At 40.3% G+C, this 19,899-nt stretch overlaps 1 protein-coding gene across 6 annotated transcripts in view; it reads left to right on the plus strand.

Moving 5' to 3' along the window:
• Positions 1–19,899, plus strand: part of ITPR1 (inositol 1,4,5-trisphosphate receptor type 1) — a 231,969-nt gene that overhangs the window by 189,879 nt on the left and 22,191 nt on the right. For all 6 annotated transcript variants that reach the window (XM_050957223.1, XM_050957224.1, XM_050957225.1 and 3 more), the window contains 3 exons: positions 12,357–12,537; positions 13,174–13,427; positions 19,276–19,476. In XM_050957223.1, the coding sequence (XP_050813180.1) occupies positions 12,357–12,537; positions 13,174–13,427; positions 19,276–19,476 (636 nt within the window). The remainder of the gene's footprint in view (positions 1–12,356; positions 12,538–13,173; positions 13,428–19,275; positions 19,477–19,899) is intronic.

Consider the following 19,899-nt stretch of genomic DNA (forward strand, 5'->3'; position numbering starts at 1 on the left):
ATCATATCCCCCCTTAGTCTCCTCTTTTCCAAGCTGAAGAGACCTAGCCTCTTTAATCTTTCCTTGTAAGGGACCCTCTCCAAACCCCTAATCATTTTAGTTGCCCTTTTCTGAACCTTTTCTAGCACTAGAATATCTTTTTTGAGGTGAGGAGACCACATCTGTACACAGTATTCGAGATGTGAGCGTACCATGGATTTATATAAGGGCAATAATATATTCTCAGTCTTATTCTCTATCCCCTTTTTAATGATTCCTAACATCCTGTTTGCTTTTTTGACTGCCTCTGCGCACTGGACATCTTCAGAGAACTATCCACAATGACGCCGAGATCTTTTTCCTGACTCGTTGTAGCTAAATTAGCCCCCATCATATTGTATGTATAGTTGGGGTTTTTTCCAATGTGCATTACTTTACATTTATCCACATTAAATTTCATATGCCATTTTGCTGCCCAATCACTTCATTTTGTGAGATCTTTTTGGAGTTCTTCACAATCTGCTTTGGTCTTAACTATCTTGAGTAGTTTAGTATCATCTGCAAACTTTGCCACCTCACTGTTTACCCCTTTCTCCAGAGCATTTATGAATAAATTGAATAGGATTGGTCCTAGGACTGACCCTTGGGAAACACCACTAGTTACCCCTCTCCATTCTGAGAATTTACCATTAATTCCTACCCTTTGTTCCCTGTCTTTTAGCCAGTTCTCAATCCATGAAAAGACCTTCCCTTTTAGCCCATGACAACTTAATTTACGTAAGAGCCTTTGATGAGGGACCTTGTCAAAGGCTTTCTGGAAATCTAAGTACACTATGTCCACTGGATCCCCCTTGTCCACATGTTTGTTGACCCCTTCAGAGAACTCTAATAGATTAGTAAGATATGATTTCCCTTTACAGAAACCGTGTTGACTATTGCTAAAGAGTTTGTTTCTCTATGTGTCTGACAATTTTATTCTTAACTATTGTTTCGACTAATTTGCCCGGTACCGACATTAGACTTACCGGTCTGTAATTGCCGGGATCACCTCTAGAGCCCTTTTTAAATATTGGCGTTACATTAGCTAACTTCCAGTCATTGGGTACCAAAGCCGATTTAAAGGACAGGTTACAAACCTCAGTTAATAGTTCCGCAACTTCACATTTGAGTTCTTTCAGAACTCTTGGGTGAATGCCATCTTGTCCTGGTGATTTGTTAATGTTGAGTTTATCAATTAATTCCAAAACCTCCTCTAGTGACACTTGAATCTGTGACAGTTCCTCAGATTTGTCACCTACAAAAGCCAGTTCAGGTTTGGGAATCTCCCTAACATCCTCAGCCGTGAAGACTGAAGCAAAGAATCCATTTAGTTTCTCTGCAATGACTTTATCGTCTTTAAGCGCACCTTTTGTATTTCGATCGTCAAGGGGCCCCACTGGTTGTTTAGCAGGCTTCCTGCTTCTGATGTACTTAAAAAACGTTTTGTTATTACCTTTGGAGTTTTTGGCTAGCCATTCTTCAAACTCCTCTTTGGCTTTTCTTATTACACTCTTGCACTTAAGTTGGCAGTGTTTGTGCTCCTTTCTATTTGCCTCACTAGGATTTGACTTCCACTTTTTAAAGGAAGTCTTTTTATCTCTCACTGGTTCTTTTACTGTGTTTCTTAATTTGGGGTATACATTGAAGTATCATGTGGGCAAGGAGATTTTACACTGCAAGCTGTCTGGGGCAGAGACTGCCATATATGTATAAGTATGTACGCATGTGTGTACACATACTATCTATCACACTGACTGAAGATTGAATAGCTGCTATGAAATCATTCCTGCTCTTGTTTGGTTAAAAGAATTTCTTCATCGCTGGATGAGAGAAAGCTACCAGAGAGGAGTCCCAGCTTGTGAACGGGGTGGGTAAGAAGGCAGCATAGCAATGGAAGAGGGCATTGAACTTGTGGACGCTTTCCACTCTGTTATTGATGGATTGTGTTTTGCAATTAATCAAGCATCAGTAATCAAGACAGCAGCTTTCTGGAGCCTAGCATCACTGACTCTGCCCTTTGTAATATAGCATTTATGTGGGTGAAAAATGAAGATGGGGAACTATATCAGAGTCTGAATGTTAAATCTCCTCACCATGGTATGATCTCTGTAAACCTATATACTGTATTATTTAGAACTGCATGTTCTCATATATCTTACTTGGAGAAGCCCTGGGTCAGTTCAACAGTCAGTAGATGTCATTCTAAAAAGATGAAGAATATAGAAAGTAACTTGCTAATGCTTAATATATTGCCTATATTCCCCTGTCTGTGAAATCTATATCCTGTTGTTTAAACTTTTAAGATGATCCCTAACGGGATTAAAGTCCCTCAGCAAGCAGGCAGAGGCAAGCTATTCAGAAAAACAAGGTCATGCTGCAGGGTTGTGTGTGTGTGTGGGTTTTTTGGGGGTAAGCACAGGAATCAACAAAGAGATGTTATATAACTTCTATTTATATCCTACTTGCTCACTAGCTGCAGGCATACAAGAGTAGCTGAGAAGGGAATTTAATGAGCTCTCGGGGCTTGCTCACCTTCCAGAGCTGGTAGGAGACAGTTTGTTTTTGAAGTGCGTCAGCAAATGAAACTGGTGGTGGGTGGGTGGTTTGGGTAGGTGGACTGACTTGTTGCTATGGTTTTCTTTAATTCCCCTGTCTCTCAGGAAGATCTTACACCTTCTTTGGAGTCTGTAGACTTCCGTGTTTCTCACACCTCATGACTCTCTAAGGAAGTGGGATACATGCTTTTCCGTATAAGAACTTTACATAGATCAAATATGTGACCTGTTGTGTGCATAGGTGAATGCTCTTATGCATGTGGAGAGGATCTCAGATAAAAGCCCTGTGTCAAAAGCAAGTCAGAGCCCCAAGTCTCCCACGCTTTTAGAGCCATCTGCTCCATGTTTGCAGGAATTTTAACCCCCAACTGAACAGGCACATACCTGCTGATGAGTCACCGTTGTTGCCTTGTTGGCTTCCCCGTCATCTCCGTTCACCTCATTGCCCCTGTGCTTCTTTTTACCTTAGTGTCTCGTGAAATTTATTTGCCAGTTTAAATTGGAGATCGTCAGGCTTTTAAATGCCACCTTTGGGAATGCATGTCTAATACAAGGGGTCTTCCAGAAACAAGTGGCTTAGCTCTCCCACCTGATTTCATTGTATTGTTTGTGGGGGAAGAACACCATTAGTGGATATGTTACTAAACAGTTAGGTCCCTCCCCGAGAGTCTCCTTAATCAGATTTGTTGTTAGGGGGACAATGTTTCCAGTTCAGAGTATAGCCCTGCAGGGGAACATCAGTAACATAAGTGTGCTCTGCATGTGCGTGTGTGTTTGCAGACTGTGTAGCTTGGGTTGCTACTATGATGGTGTTCCCTCTGCACTTGCAGTGGTTAAAGGTGAAGTGTAAAGCTATGCTGAAAAATGGCGAGTTTGGACAAGCAGCAGATATTCCTTATGGGCTTAATTCGGGCTACAAAACACGTTCAACCCAGAAATATTTTAACTAACAAATGTTAGGTTCCATGGGACTAATGGTATTACTAAGGACACAGAATGATGGATTTTTAGCAAACAAGGAAATACCAAAGGATTTCTTAGAAGTATCAGAATTGTTTGTTTAAAAAAAAAAAAAACTTTATCCTGTGCTGAAAGCCCTTGCAGCCTGGCTGGGAGGAACATACAGAGTTTTTCTGTATTTGATTCAGTGCTCATGTTAGCTTTGCAGTTTATTTTTAAAAGTGTGAAATATGAATGCCTTGAAGTACAGTCTGGCTAGATGAGGTGGGGGTGAGCGTTTTTGCAAGTACACCTTCATAAAACCAACACAAGAGTTTTGTAATCGTTCATAGTGGTAGCTCACCAGGATAACCAAGACAAGCTAACTTCCACTTAGTCATTTCTCTCTAACATTGGAGTAAAAGATCTGCTGTTTCCAGGCCAGAGAGGTAATCTTTTTCTCAGTAGCTGAAGGGACTTTCCTTTTGGAAACATCCCTGCATGTCAAGTTCATCATTGAACAATTTCTCATGAATCCAGTCTTCATTGTTTAACTTTTAGCTCTGTATTGGGAGCGGGGAGAGGGGTTAGTTTCTACCAGCTCAACGTAAACCTTTGAGTTTTTGCCAGGTTTACTTTAAGTTAACTGTTTGGTTGTTAAACCATGACTGTTTTCCTGAGAGATTCTCACCCCACTAATTAATGGGATCTCCCAGAGCTTATACTTGTAAATTTACTTGAGGAGGTCTGTCAAAATTGTGCTTTAAGGGTGTGGGCCAGAAAACATTCTGTCCTCCTAATGCCAAAGGCACTGTCTCATTTGGATCTCCACCCACAGCTTTCTTAAATCAGATTACCCTTCCTTCAGAAAGGAGAATGAGTTTGAACCAACACCAGGGTCGGCTCCAGGCCCCAGCACACCAAGCACGTGCTTGGGGCAGTATGCTGCGGGGGGCGCTCTGCCGGTTGCCGGGAGGGCGGCAGGCAGGACGCCTTTGGTGGCATGCCCCCGGAGAGTCCACTGGTGCCGCAGCTTCGGTGGAGCCGCGGGACCAGTGGACCCTCCGCAGGCACGCCTGTGGGAGGTCCACCAGAGCCACGGGACCGGCGACCGGCAGAGCGCCCCCTGCGGCATGCCGCCGTGCTTGGGGCAGCAAAATGTCTGGAGCCGCCCCTTACCAACACACTTTGCATACAGAGTTTGGTAAATAGGTTTTGATTATACTTCTTACCACATGAGCGTGCAAACAGAGTATAAAATAGAGCCTATGATTATCAGGTCTGGGAACAGAAGCCAAGCTGTTTGATGTGAGAAGCACGAATGTTCATCTTTCCGGTTTCTTGGTTAACAATATGAACAGCTGTGACTTCAGGGCAAGTCTGGTTAACAGTTAACTGAATAGATTAATGTGTTCCCAGAAAGCGTGACAAACATACACATAAAGATGTGAGCAAAGCCTGATAAGCCTTTGAAAAGTGAGAACCAGACACAAACTGCCTTCAGCTGGTCCCTGGCATTCTAGGTTTTTCCACTTGGCAATCCTTTGTGCTGATTCAGTGTGCACTGGCCCACATGGAGTTAAGCAGGTTATTGTGTTTAAGTTGACTGAGTCTTTACTGCCCTTTGTGATGCTGTAGTTCTTCAGTTTGCTCAAAAATAAGACGTCAGTCAGTAAAGTTTACAACCTGCCATGTGATTCCGCATTAGTCTGCAAAGGGCAGATAGTTGGTTTAAATTGTTAACTAAACTGCTTGCTACCCATTGCTGAGGCATGAAACATATTAAGAACTGCTTGTACACACTATCACAGTTACCCTAGTTCTGTAATTTCATCTGTCTAAGCTTCTTCCATTTTGACCAGCTGCATTTTGTACTGTTAGATTCCAGAGAATCTATCGGGCACTAAGATGCATCTAAGTTTCACCTCTCTTCAAGGTGTCTGAAACTGAATTAAACTATTAAGTTGTGAGAATTGTGGGGAGGAGAGTGGGGTTGGGTTTGTTTGGTTTCTGTTTGTTGCACACTAGTTGAATCATTCTGATTAGTTTATTATTATTTATTATTATTATTATTATTGTTATTCAATTCTAGTGTCCACATTTTTAAAAGACTGGTAAAAAATTGGAGAGGGTGCAAAAAAGAGCCACAAAAACTATTTGAGGGTTTTAGAAAATGCTTTATAGTGAAAGACTAAAGAGCTTGGTGTATTTTATCAGAAAGAACATTGAGAGGAGACTTAAAGTGTGTAAGTACTTCCTTGAGGAGAAGATACCAGGTATCAAGGGCTCTTCAATGGAGCAGAGAAAGCGACGACAAAAGTCCACTTGTTGGAAGCTGAAGCCAGACAAATTCAAATTAGAAATTAGACACAAATTTTTAACAGTGAGTGTGATTTAACCGCTGAAACAAACTACCAAAGGGAAGTGGTGAATTCTCCATCTCTTGATGTTTGTTATCAGGTAAATATTGGATTCCTTTCTGGAAGTAATACTTCAGTCAAATATGAATTATTGGGCTTAATACATTTCACATAGTTACTCACGTAATGACCTGTGCTATACAGGTGGTTAGACTAGATGATTTAGTGGTCCCTTCTGGTCTTAAATTCCGATGAATTATTGTTTGTACTCCAGTAGCACGTAGGAGGGGTAGTCATGGGCCAGGACCCTATTGTGCTAGTATATTAGGTCATTTGGATGTGGGTTTAGTCCCTTTTGCCTGCAAAATGTTCGCTAGAACATTCTATAGATAGTCAATGGGGGGAAACTACTGTTCTTTTAAGCCATTCGCTGTTAAACTGTTCACTAGCTATGTAATCCAAGCCTATTTTCACCAAATATAATTAGCATTAGTAGGGTAAAGGTGAAGGTGGGGTTTCCATTTGGTCAGTGGGTTCCTTGTTCCTTCATGAAGAAGGGTTAGTGTCTCGCAAAAGCAAGGGGAAACTACGCTTTTAGCAAAGATTTCAGAGCTTTTAGCAAAGATTTATGGAACACTTTCCCCTGTGACAGTTTTATATAGACTATTTGCATTAGCTTCAGACGAATCTATCAGGCTGATTCTCTTTGAATAAGGACAGTGACCTGTGCTGGATTCCTCTCCTTTCCAATCCCCTTGAAACTAACCCAGCCTCTTGCTTTGTGTCAAAGTGCAGTGTACCATGGAGACAGCTGAAAGGTGCTGTGTTCTGTGTGGCTCGCTCAGTTCTGATACCTGCATGGAAACCATCTACTGCGGAAATGCAGATTTTCCTCAGTTCACTGCAGGAGTTTGGACTTGTGAACCTTTAGCTTCAAACCCTACGGGAGGAAAAAAGGGATTTTTCCTTCTCCTTGTGTGTGTCTATATCATGTAACAGAAGCAGCCTCTAACTTTTCAGTTGGCTCAGTAAACTTTGAAAGTTAATTATGAATGGTTTGTGGCAGATACTCAAAGGAAAGTCTCTCCATTGTCTTGTGTGGGGCAGCTGAATATCTCCTATTGCAGATGTTAAATGTACACAGTATATAAATGTGTTGTGTTTCTTATTCATTCTGTGGCTATAGCAATTAATCACAATCAGGTTGCCTCTGGTGTCAGAAAGGAGTCGTGATTCAGTTAATTGTGTGGCCTTGAGTGGCTGGATTTTGGGGATGTTGCATTTCATTGATGTAAATGTGCTTCTAAGGCTGTGTTTACTGAATCCAGTGTTCATGAAACAAACCACATGGCCCCTCTTCCCCTCCGTGTATCATATGATATTTCTTGTTTCATGGCAAATGACTGTTATGAAACAGAATACTGTCTGATCATCACTGAATTCTGCAGAAATGGACAGCTGATCCACTGTCAATATGCAGGTTTGGTAACAGACCCAATCCTTGTGACTGAGCATATTCTTCCAGCATGCTTGGCTTGAATATTTTATGTTTTAAGGATCTCCTCCTACTAAAGGGCTAGGGATGCTTGTGCAACATGGTTAAAAACAACAAACGTGCTTTTAAAAAAGCCTAATTGACATTGGAAATAAAAGCAACCAACTGAGGGGGACCACTGCTAGAAATGGAGAGAAGGAAGTGGCAAGGGAAGGAAATAAATATGGGGCAAACAGAGCACATCTTAAAATGGGACAGGACAAGGAGCTTTTCTCCATATGCGGGTGAGGTGGGTTGATATGGGTATGAAAGGGGCACTCTAAGGTCCATCTCAAAGGCACAGCTGCTTGTCTCAGCAATTCAGTGGTGCTCATGACCTTAAGATCTAGGTGCCAAATGCTACAAGGCAGTCACCTTCCAATCTAAGATACAGTAAAGGGATTCCTAAACCGCAGGCAGGGTGCAAATGTAGATATGAGTCAAGAAAAATCTCACAAAGGAAGTCTAATGTAGTTGTAGGGTTATAGGTTTTGAAATCCAGCAGATGCCAGCTAATCTGCCCTTTTGATACTCGGACGTGTGAAGGGCACAGGTTGGGGGTGATATGGACCCAGTAAGCTCACGTTTATGCAGACGTGTGTACTGCCTAAATAATCTACCATGTGTTACACTTGTGCAGACATGGGTCATCCTGACATAAGTTTCCAGGATACTAATTGTGACTGAGTTCTCATCCCCACTTTGTCCCTGGAGTTTCAAAATATCCTACTGGAATATGCTCCCTTTTAATGGGAATGGACATAATACAGTACAGTCCACTGAACTCTATACTGTAGGTCACAGCTACCTACCCTATTCTTCAATCAAGAGTCTACAGGTCCCAACTTAAAAATCCTGTCTCATTCTGAATAGTCTAGCGGTCTGCCCAAGATGAACTGTTACATGCTGGGAACTGTAGTTTGTGTGCTGCCCAGCCCTATCAGAGATGAGGCTGGATGCAGTCCATTCCCATTTATGAAAATTAAATGCAGCCCTTGAGCTCACAGCAAGTTGCCTATGTGGCCCTAAGTTGGGCAAATGGGGCTAAATTTTCCCTCACCTTGGCTGGAGAGAACACAGATGGATCCCATCACAGCCAAAGCTAGTGGTGCTTTTATGACCCTCAGGATGGCAATTCATTGTTTCTTATTCCAGAGCATTGTGCCTGAATGCATTTGCCTGGCCAACAGTCACAGTCCTCCTGTCTGCAAGTCAGAATGCTGATGCTCTGCATCACCTGAAGAAAACCTTCATTTCTTTCAGAGGTGTTCCCATAACAATGTTAACTTTCTAACATAAGTTTGGGACTGTATCTGTGAACAAGTTTTAGATTCTCTCTCTCATAATTATCACCTACAACTGCCTGCTCCAGCAAAGCTTTCAAAATCACACCTCTTAAAATACAGTATCTTGGTAGCTGAGCTGGCTTGGGGTTGACTCGTGTGTGAAGGTGATAGGTATTCTGACCTAAATGGAAACAATCATTTTGTGACAGCCATTAAACACACACATGACATGCAAAAAATGCTTTATTGGAAATGTTCACTGGGCCAGTTCTTCTCTGACGTGCAATGGAAAATCTGTTAAAGCACCCAAACAAAAAAAGCAACACTTCTGAATCTGTCAGCAAATAACCATTACCAACATGCAAAATATTTATTTCATGCAGTTTATGGAGAAAAATCTTTTTCTTCACCACTCCTTCGTGTTGAGGAGGCTTTTTCTGAAGAAGAAGGTGCTTTATGCATGCAATCAACTAACACAAAACACCAGCGTGAGAGGCAGAAACTCTTGTTTCTCAAACAAATTTTGTAGGCAACAGACACCCTTTCTAAAACTGATACATTTATTGCTTTTAAAATTTCATTAGTAGTTTCTAGGTCTGATTCTTGCTTCTTTGTATTAAAGTAGCATGTAGAACCCCCAACGAAGATCAAAGCTCTGCTGTGCTAGCCCCCTACAGGCACCTAGTAAGAGACAGTGCCTGCTTCAAAAGTTTACAGTCGAAATAATCAAGACAAAGGTATAGTATTCTTTGTATCTTGGACAAGTCCAAAAATCATTGTGAGGCAGATCTTGATTATCATTTTAACTGGACAGATCTCATTAAGCAGAGCAATCTGATTGCTTAGTCCAAAATAACCAATCTAAAATTAATGTTACCTACATAAATACCTCTTCATTTAAACACACAGTCTAGGTACGTGTCCAATGGAGGGCAGGGAAGGGGTAGCTTTAAAGTCTTTACCTTAACATTTAATAAATGGCTTTTGGTCAGTGAATCATTCTGGAAATATCATTTGGGTTCATGTATCAGAGGGGTAGCCGTGTTAGTCTGGATCTGTAAAAGCAGCAAAGAATCCTGTGGCACCTTGTAGACTAAGAGACGTCTGTTAGTCTATAAGGTGCCGCAGGATTCTTTGCTGCTTTTACGTTTTTGGGTTCATGTGTCAGTCAATGCTGTTCTTATCAAAAATAGCAAATTCGTAAATAATATCAAAATATGTGTAAATCTCGCCATTCCAGAGGATCCCAACACAATTCACTCGCTGAGCCTGGGCTCATCAGAGTGCCCCTGGGCTCATCAGAGTGCCCCTGGAACAATGTGTACCTCATAACGTCACTAGATACTTGAAGTGTCATAGTCACTTGTATCAGATCCTCTGCCCACCGTCACTTACAGACTGTCTCATCATTACTGCTTTCCATGTTTCTCCCTGCCATCGAGTACTTAGGATTTTTCTTTTAATATTTCCCCCCAGAGATATTAGCATGCTTTTTTCCAGGCTGAATGTCATTCTTTCCCCCTATTTCTAATCTCTTTAGAGGCCTGTTGATTAATCCTGACTTACTTGTACTTAACACCTTCTATAATAATGTCATTTGCAAATATCATGAACATGTTGAGCTTTTTTCTAATGATCTGGAGAGGGAATACATCTTAAATAGGATGGACGCTAAGACCAGTCCCTGTGGTTACCTGATTTCTCCATATGCAGCCCCAAGTTTTAAAGTTGGCTGTTAGTCTTTCCCTTTGTTTATGTCCATTTACTCAGCCTAAGATATTGTGTTGATGGTTCTGCAACTCTCCACTTCCTGTCACCATCCCTAGTCCTCCCTTCATGTTTTAGATAAGTTAAATCCTATCCCCAGCAAAGATACTGATACTAATTAGCTGTTTACTATTATATTCAGCTTCTTGGCACTTCACACTAAATCTGAATGGTCATATGTAAAGATGGGAAACAATACTTTCAAAGCAAAGCCTGTCTAACAGAGGTGTGTAACACCAGTATATACTGTAATATATTATGCATGTGCTCAAGGACAGCATTTTGAAAAAGAAAAACACATCTCTATAGATGGCTTTTTTAAAAAAAAAAATTATCTGTAAGTTAAAAACATTCCTATGTGTTACTGAGGTTAATTGTCTGAGGCAATTGTTTTAACTGGTTTTCAGAATATGGTTCCCAATTTCTCTCAGAGATTTGCTTCTGTGTGGGATGGTCTGTATTGTCCTGTATTCCTGGTAGATTAATTCAGTGTAATGAAGTCAATATTATCTTAGTTTCTTATTTGTCCCCTTCTAGCAATTATTTGACAGATCTATTGGTTATAGTTGAGTATAAAATCTGCCTAGTAAACTAAGATTTTGTACAAGTTTTTTGTTGTTCTATCCATTTTTTAAATTACTTTGTTCATTTTTTTCTTGACCAACTAATTCCCTCCAACTGGAGGTAATTAAGGCCTTCCTGGTTTGGTAGAGACTGCTCCAGATTTCATGGGGTCTCATACAGGTATCAGCCAAGAGGTTTGAATAGTAGCACTCTCACTCTTTCACGGTAATCAAAGAGGTAACATTATTATCTTTCAAAATAAGTCCCACTGCTACTGTTCTAACCAGAACTGCCAGGGAGTAATCAAAGACAGACGTTCCAAGGATTGCCTTGTGTAGTCTGTTTCTCAGAGCAGTATGCAAGATATATTGCCATTCTCATTCGTAATTTTTTTTTCAATAAATCAGGACTTCGTCCCTGTTCATCATGGGAAGCTGTTGGATCATGAGCCACTACAGAATGCTAACTAATTTCATAATACTCTGCATAAGGTGACCCACTTACAAGTTCATCCTCCAGTCATGTGTAAGCTCTGATCCTGATTTAAGTAACAGCATATTGGTTTCATCAGAAATTGGCTGATCGCTTACTGTGTTGGCTCCTTGTGACCTGTATATGATTTGCATTCTCCTCAGTCTCAGGGAAAACTTTGTCTTTCTACATGTATGGACAGAAAAACAAATTAACAACAAATATTAAAAACTGGTTAATACTTTGAGCTTTTTTGTTGCTTCTAAAGCTATGTTAGAGAGAGAATTAAGATGTGTTTTTATATATATTATATATATATAAAATATTTAACTAGCTTTGCAGCAGGCAGATCAAAGCACAGAAATTCCAAATTGAGGGGGAAAAAGAAACAACCTTTGTCCTGTTTGTACATTTCAGGGATCTGAGGTTAGTGTTGAATGTTAAACCTATGAGCCACGATCATTTTGACTCAACAGGGAGAGCAGGAAGGACAGTGTTATCTGTATATTTCATTGCTAATGTTTGGCTTTGTTGAGCTGAGATCCAAATATGTATAAAGATATTCCGTTGTGCTTACCTGGAAGGTACAAGGAGAAGTGTACCATATAAATGTACTGGGGATAACATGACCAATTGCTCTACCTTCTTTAAAAGTATATTTGGAAATACTAATAACAAAGCTAATGTAACTGAGACACATTTTTGGACTCTAATCTTCGTTCCTTTAGAGTTCTGTCTGTGCTAAAAGCTAATTACATTTTTAGTCTGTCAATCCATAGTGCACTGGATATAAAGGCAGGTGAAATAATTTCTTGACTCAAGCCTCTGTATGAAATATATACTTGTTCCATTTCTTTGGTAGCATTCGTTTTTCTGCCGACTAACAGAAGATAAGAAATCTGAAAAGTTCTTTAAGGTTTTCTATGACCGCATGAAGGTGGCACAACAAGAAATCAAGGCTACAGTCACAGTAAACACCAGTGACTTGGGAAATAAAAAGAAAGATGAGGACTCAGACAGAGATGCACCAGTTAGGAAAAGAGGTAAATTTCCGATTCTTTGCTTTGAAAAGTGACATGGGAGCAAGGCACTGTATTTATTTAATTCCTTGTGATTGATGCAGTAATGCTGTGATCCACAGAGCAAAGTTAAGAGATCAGTGGTATCCTGCCCTGGGATTTCAAGAGCAGCATTCTCTCTCCATCCATTTGTGAGATTATACTATTGAAATGATTAAATATATTTGAGATGGGACTCTTCCAACTTGTCTAGCCTGAGATGCTGCCTAAATCTGATCGATAGTGATGACCCTGGACTGTAGGTTATAGTCAGTGACTTTCTAAAAGTAACCCAGGACTGGAGAAATAGCTACTTACACAACAGGTCTTCTTCTAAAACTCCTGATGGTGTTATGTGCCTGTGATCTGTTCCCTACTAGGTTAATATAAGGATTAAAAACTTTACTGTGATTTGTTGAAAAGGGTAACATGCTATCATCCTAAACCCAGCCTCTTTCATTGTACTAAACATACGTGTTGAAAAGGTTATGAAAGTGATTAGCTGGTCTGCATGTGAAACTTGATAAGGAAATGTGTGAATAGATTTTTTTTTTCCCTAATCCTTTTGTTCAGATTACCAGATGGAAGGTCTTTCATGTGTTCCATTCTCATGTATTCTAGTGAAAGAGCCCACAACACAAATTACAGAGGAAGTCCGGGATCAGTTGCTAGAGGCCTCTGCTGCTACAAGAAAGGCTTATAATACATACAGGAGGGAAGCTGATCCTGATGACCATTATTCAGCTGTGGATGGACCACAGTCTGCACCAGACAAGAACAAAGATGACTTGGAGATGAGCGCTGTGATTACAATAATGCAGCCCATTCTCCGTTTCTTACAGCTACTCTGTGAAAACCACAACCGGGATCTACAGGTACCATAGGCAGATATGCATGTAGAGTTAAGTCATTCTATCACATCAGCCTCTCTAATCTGTACCACTTTCCCAGTACAGCCTCAGTTGACCTAAGAGAGCCATGCATGCCCTCATCTCTTTCAAATCCCAATGAACAGGATGTTTTGTGAGTTGCTTGACAAAAACTGTGCTGAAATGAAGTCTGTCTATGGCCGCCATATATGGCGTGAAGGCACTTTCTCTTCTCTCCCTGGCTCTTTCCTGTCCCCAACCCTTAGTGTCCAACATTCACTGGTTTAAGGAAAAGCAGTCTTGAAATTGGGTCCAAAAATAAACATCTCATGTAAAATTTAGAATATGTATTTAAACAGAGCAAGCAGTGATTCTAGGTCAGAGTTTATTGGTCTTTTTGTTTGAGAGGCGGGAGAAATGTAATGGGGAGATGTGCATCCGGGAGAGGAATTAGACTGTTAAAACTCCGAACCAGCAAATTACTCAAGCATGTGCTTAATTTTCAGCATTTGAGTAATCTCATTGACTTCAGTGGAATTATTCACATGCTTAAAGTTCATCATGTGATTGAGTAATTTGCTGGAATGGGTCTGAAATGTGTATGTTAGGAATCTTATCTAGTGCATCTAGTCCTACAGAGATACGGTTCTTGTTTACAGATTGACTGTAATTAACATGATTCTTGTTCAGCATTGCTACAGCTGGTGGCTTAGAATTGAATGTAAGTCAGGATATAGTATATACTAATTGTCTTCATAAAGGATGAATAATTGCCTTGATTGCATTTTTATTGTTCTCTATTCTAGAACTGTAAAATCTTGCACGGGTGTGTTTTAGACCTGCCAAATCAATTCCATTGAAATTGAATGCCTGGTTGCTGGCAATATTTTAAATCAAATCGGTTTTGTTAATATTCCTATGATGTGATCTGCTATCCTAGAACGTTTTGTAGTTATGGTGGCTACATAAACCAGCCTGTTCCTTTATTTTTTTTTTCCCCAGTCTACTCCATTTTTTTGTCTTGGAAAACAATTTCCTTACCTTTAGCAGCCTTGGGGATAAGTAGAGTGGCAGTTTTATGGGGTAATAATCTAGCCCACACACAGGATCTCTTTTGTGCTACAGTCTTCCACTAGGCACTGAAAGCTATAGAAGAGAAATTGAGTGTGAGCCAATGCAGAAACTTTGGATGGTGCTGCCTGCATTGCTCACCATGCCGAAAATTGAATTCCATGAGCAGCAGGTAGTTGCATTCTGCTACAGGAGAGGGAATTAAATTACAGGTGAGAAAAGCACTATTTCAAATATCATCCTATTACTACTTAGTTGCCCCAATACTCCCCTTTCTTCCAGGGTCCCAAGGGGGTAGTTTATGCTGGTCTTGCTTTCAGAACTGTCACAGATATAGAATATTGACAGAATGCCATAACATGACTCCCTACTAATATTGCCAACTGGTTGGCTCTTTACAGGAATAGTAACAAGGCTTTCATGTGTCCTCCAGTTGGCATAAATCAATTTATATGGGGCCTTTGAGTTTTAATACTTACAACTTTACATCCAGCAGGTATCTACCAAACATTTTACAAGTCTTAACAAGTGAGTGGGTTGACGATGAGCAAATGTAGGAACTTGCAGGTCATTGCTGCTGCTGTTATCCTTTGTGACCTAAGAAAATGCATTGCTGTAAGGATCTGTAGAAGAGTGTGTTCTTCAAATTAGGAGGAAACCCTTACAAAATGATCTATGGGATCCCATCGCTGCTCAGTCACTTATCAGTCTACTCATGGTTTGTGAAATAAAATTGCAGATTGTACCAGATTGTCCATATTTAGTCTCTTCCACTTGTACGTTCTTGAAGGTGCATCTGTAGTGTTCCATTCACAACAATGAGGGAGGAACTATTAATTAACTATATATTTAACATGGCCTTGCTATCCATTTAGGACCCCGCAGGACTTGGTTGCCTGTGACATGCTATGGATTACTTCTCATTTCTCTCTATTTTTCTTTCTACACTCAAAAGTTATTGACACACTTCTAAGATTTACTCTGGATTTCCAATTAGACCAGTTCTTTTTGGTATATCACTGAGCTCATGGTAAGAGCTCTGCCATTTAAACAAAGTTGGAATAGCTTTGAATTGCTGAGCTGACTGGAGGCAGGCTGTAATCTGTCTTTGGCTCAAGATCAAGACTGTATCTTTCAATTTTATTGTAAGGGTAGCTCAGCAGTGAGGAGTCCCTGCTGTATCCTGTGCAACTGTTAATTTGTATATTTGTGCTGAAGTTGAAAATGTAAAGATGTTTTAACTGTTTCCCCTATCCCTATATTGGAAGTGTCCTCTATCAAGCCATCCCATCACACACACACACCCTTTCTTTTTGGCAAGGATTCTTTATTGAAAGGTTATATAACATGCTGGTTACAATTATCATGGCCTGTATTATGCATTATGGAGAGGAGGTGGAAGTCAATGGAATTTCCTTCATATGTCTTTCTATATTTTCTCATCCTGCATAAAACTGATACTTATAATTACTTGCATAAAATGAACACAGTGACAATATAAACAAAACATCATTCAGGGAACTTCTGACTATAAACAAAAGAAATGGTCACACTCTCAAAAGTGAAGATCACCAGCAGTGGTGGCCCATTAAGGAGAGGGAAGAATCCCTCGCTTCTGTGCAGTCCACAAGCCATAAAGAAATAAGAGAGAAACCTAATCCCGTCTTCCTAAACATTTTCTAATCTATTTACATATCTGAGGTTTCAAATGAGGAGTTTCTGGCTACGATTTGATGATTTTTCCATACCTGGCATCAGCTCTTACAGCATAGTTCCAGCCCTATCACTCATCTCCGGAAGAACAACCACAGACAGACAAAAGGGGAGTCTTGTTTCAATTTTAAAAAGTTCTAGCCTTCCCATTGGCTCATTTGGTCAGGTGCCCACTCACTTCCTTTTACATATGCATGCAGTTAGACTTTTTAACCCTTTACAGGTAAAGCAAGTAGAGAACAGCTACCAAGATGGATTTTATAGATAACTGGCTGGGTGGGTCCATAAAAGGGAGCTACCCAACCCCTTCATTTATCACAGAGGCACTTCAGCTATTTCATTCTTTAAGCAGTAGATGTATATTAGGATTAACTTTTATTTGATAGATTGAAAGCGGTCGTATGTATCATATGAAGAACTGCGACTGTCATATCTGATTGCTAGCAGAGAAGACTCTGATCATTTGAAAAGGTGTCTTTCCTAGGAATAGTCTTTTTCCTTCTGTATTTTCCCATTATGAAGTTTGTCCTTCAGAGATCAGATGCTATGTGTGTACATAAACATCCTGGATATTCCCCTAAATTTGGAAGCTTCAAAACTTTTCTTTTTATATGGTGCCTTCCAAGCCTTCAGTGTGCAACAGGCTTTATTCATCCTAGCTCGGAGGGAATAATTCTCAACGCAATACTCTGAAAATAGCTGAACTTGGCTTTTTTACTGTTAATACTTTCTCCAGGTCAGGGCTCATCTTGATTAAGAGGTCTATATTTACAAACAAGATCTCTGACATCCTGGTATACATTTATGAGACGTTTGGAGGCAATTCCATACAGATACAGCTTAGCCAATCCATATTGCGACTACTCATCACTATGTAGATATCCGTTCCAAAACTGGTGTATATGATACTGCATAAAATGTGTAATAAAATCAATTCAGTCTAAGCATCCAGTTGTAGACCTAGGTAAACCTTCAATGGTTAGTTCTGGGAGAGGAGTGATGAGGGGTGAGCTGGAAAAAAACAAGGTCCTGTTCCTGTTGAATTCCCAAAGGAACACAGAAATTCCCTCTTCTAATATTTAAAGGTGCCCATCTTCTGCATGGCTTGCAGCATTCCCTGCTGGCATCAGTAATTGTGGGAGCTAATTATTTTTGCCTTTGGCTTCTCCTTCATGAGCAGGGGTTCTCAAGCTCGGGGTCGGGACCCCTCAGGGATCGTGAGCTGTCAGCCTCCATCCCAAACCCCGCTTTGCCTCCATCATTTATAATGGTGTTACAAATTAAAAACACTTGTTTATATATTTAACGGGGGTCACACTCAGAGGCTTGCTGTGTGAAAGTGGTCACCAGTACAAAAGTTTGAGAACCACTGCTAATGAGTAACTTTTTAAGGTGGTTTGGATCTATGTCTCTGAAGAAGACCAGCTCTTTGCTGTCCATATCTTCAGGTAGCCTAACAAGAAGATTTTGGGGGGTGGAGGTCCCCGTCTCATCCTTACCATCTGACAGTTACTGTTGACATCTTTGCTAACCCAAGAGTTGTGTCCCCCACTTCTTGTATTCTGACACCTATTTTAGCTCCTAGGTTGAAGACATTGGCCTATAGATTGACTGAGATTTCTTGACCAGGCAATATTCCACTATGGCCATAGGAGTTTAGTCTTCCATAAGTTTGCATTCAACCTATATAATCATATATTGTTTTCTCTTTTGTTCCTATTACTCTTGCTGTCTCTGGGCTAAAAATCCTGTAGAGACATTCTAATGCTATTAATAATCCAGCTTCTACAAAATGGAAGGTTTAAATCCCTTTCCACTGAGAGAGTTTTCTGCCAGTGGAAGTATTTGTTTCAGAGCTTTTTTTGGAAGCTCTGATCTCTGTAGCCTCCAACCTTTTTTCACTGCCTGGAAAACTAATCAAAAGTCAAGATATTAAGTGAGCAATCAGGTGAATACACTGAATCATTGTCACTTTTAATCCTCATTTATCTACAGTGCTTGCCTTTTTAGTTTAGCCTTCTGTTGAATCTGGCAACATCTCAGTCTCTTTGCCTTAAAAAGAAAAAAGTCATTGAACAATCCCTAGAAGCAGTCAGTTAGCAACGGTGCTCTGCAAACTTGTAGGAAAGAGGCCTTGCCTGTTCCAAAGTCCAATACATTCTGTTCCTCTAATACCTATTTTTTTATTTTTGGGAGGGAGGGCGGGATGTGTGGAGATTGGCCTTTGAAGTCAAATTTTGTATAACTCATTAGAAGCAGACTAGATGGGAAGTGTCATGCTGAAACTTCTAGGAAAAAACAGTGGGGTTGTCAGTTCCTCTTTACACAATGCCACTGGGAATGTACTGACAAATAGTAGTGAGTAACTGGGAAATTTATTTTTCAGTAATTGGTCCTCTTCAGTCAAGTATTTCCAAGGGGGAAGCCTTGGAATACATAGAAGATCAAGCATATTTAACCCATGCTCTTAAATGTGACTTGTTATTGCAAGAACTGTTCCTAATCAACAGTTTCAAGCTATAATTACTCTGGAAGAAGTGGAACTGAGAAAATTATATTTGAAGTTACCTTTCTCCAGGAGATGCAGTCAGGTGTCTCTTTGACACTTGCATATGGTGATATGAAACCCAGAACTAGAGAATTGCTTTCTCTCCACTCCAGTGGAAGGTCTTTTATATGGAGAGACATTCTTCTCTGATTGTTGGGGGGAAATATGAATGCCAGTTTTCTTAGATCTGTATGGTCCATATAATCAAGTGTATCCCACATTCTGCATTCTCTTCTAGGACATAACACACATTGCTCTGTTGCCAGCAGGCCATGAGAGAGAGAGTGAGCAAGAACAGTGCATTCAAAGAAAGTGAAAGAAGTTTTACAACAATTGTACAAGAAATAAAGCTTTCTTTAAATCATAAAAAAAAATTTTCCCGAAGCATTTCTGTTATGCAACCATACTAAAAATTAACATTGACATCACAAAGTGTAAACTTAAATCCAATGAATCTAGTCAAATATTACATTCTAAAGTTCATTTTCTGTGTTGTTGTTTGTCTTTGACACTTAACTACAGAACTTCCTACGCTGTCAAAATAACAAAACTAACTATAACTTGGTGTGTGAGACACTGCAGTTTCTGGACTGTATCTGTGGAAGCACGACTGGAGGACTTGGGCTTCTTGGTCTGTATATAAATGAGAAAAACGTAGCACTGATCAACCAGACACTGGAAAGTTTGACCGAGTACTGTCAGGGACCATGCCATGAAAACCAGGTAATGTGGCCACAGCCGTAGAAAGAATGACCCATCCTCCACACGCATCTGATGTTCATGCTGCTGCATGTAGGCCCCCCCCAAATCCATTACATCGGCTATAAATTCCATTGTGATGCCATTCATATTGTTCTCCTGACCATGGTGATATTTAACTGTATGATCTTATCAAGATTTATTTCTCTATGTACAGGGCTCACTGTCTTCTCCTCCTCCCTAGGAATAAAATAAAAATAAAACTCAGCATCCTTGTAGTAGATTAGGGTTTGTGTTGCCTTATATAGGATATTTAGGCAAACTGGGCAACCTGAATCTAGCCAAGCTGCTGATGTAGCAAACGCCTATCACAGATTGTGGGAAAAGAAAGCTGGTGTCCCCCCAGCCCCCAGTACAAGTGGGGGAGAGGCTTGTGCTTTGTTGCTA

The sequence above is a fragment of the Gopherus flavomarginatus genome, chromosome 6 (genome assembly GCF_025201925.1).
Source record: "Gopherus flavomarginatus isolate rGopFla2 chromosome 6, rGopFla2.mat.asm, whole genome shotgun sequence".
NCBI classification, from domain to species: Eukaryota; Metazoa; Chordata; order Testudines; family Testudinidae; genus Gopherus; species Gopherus flavomarginatus.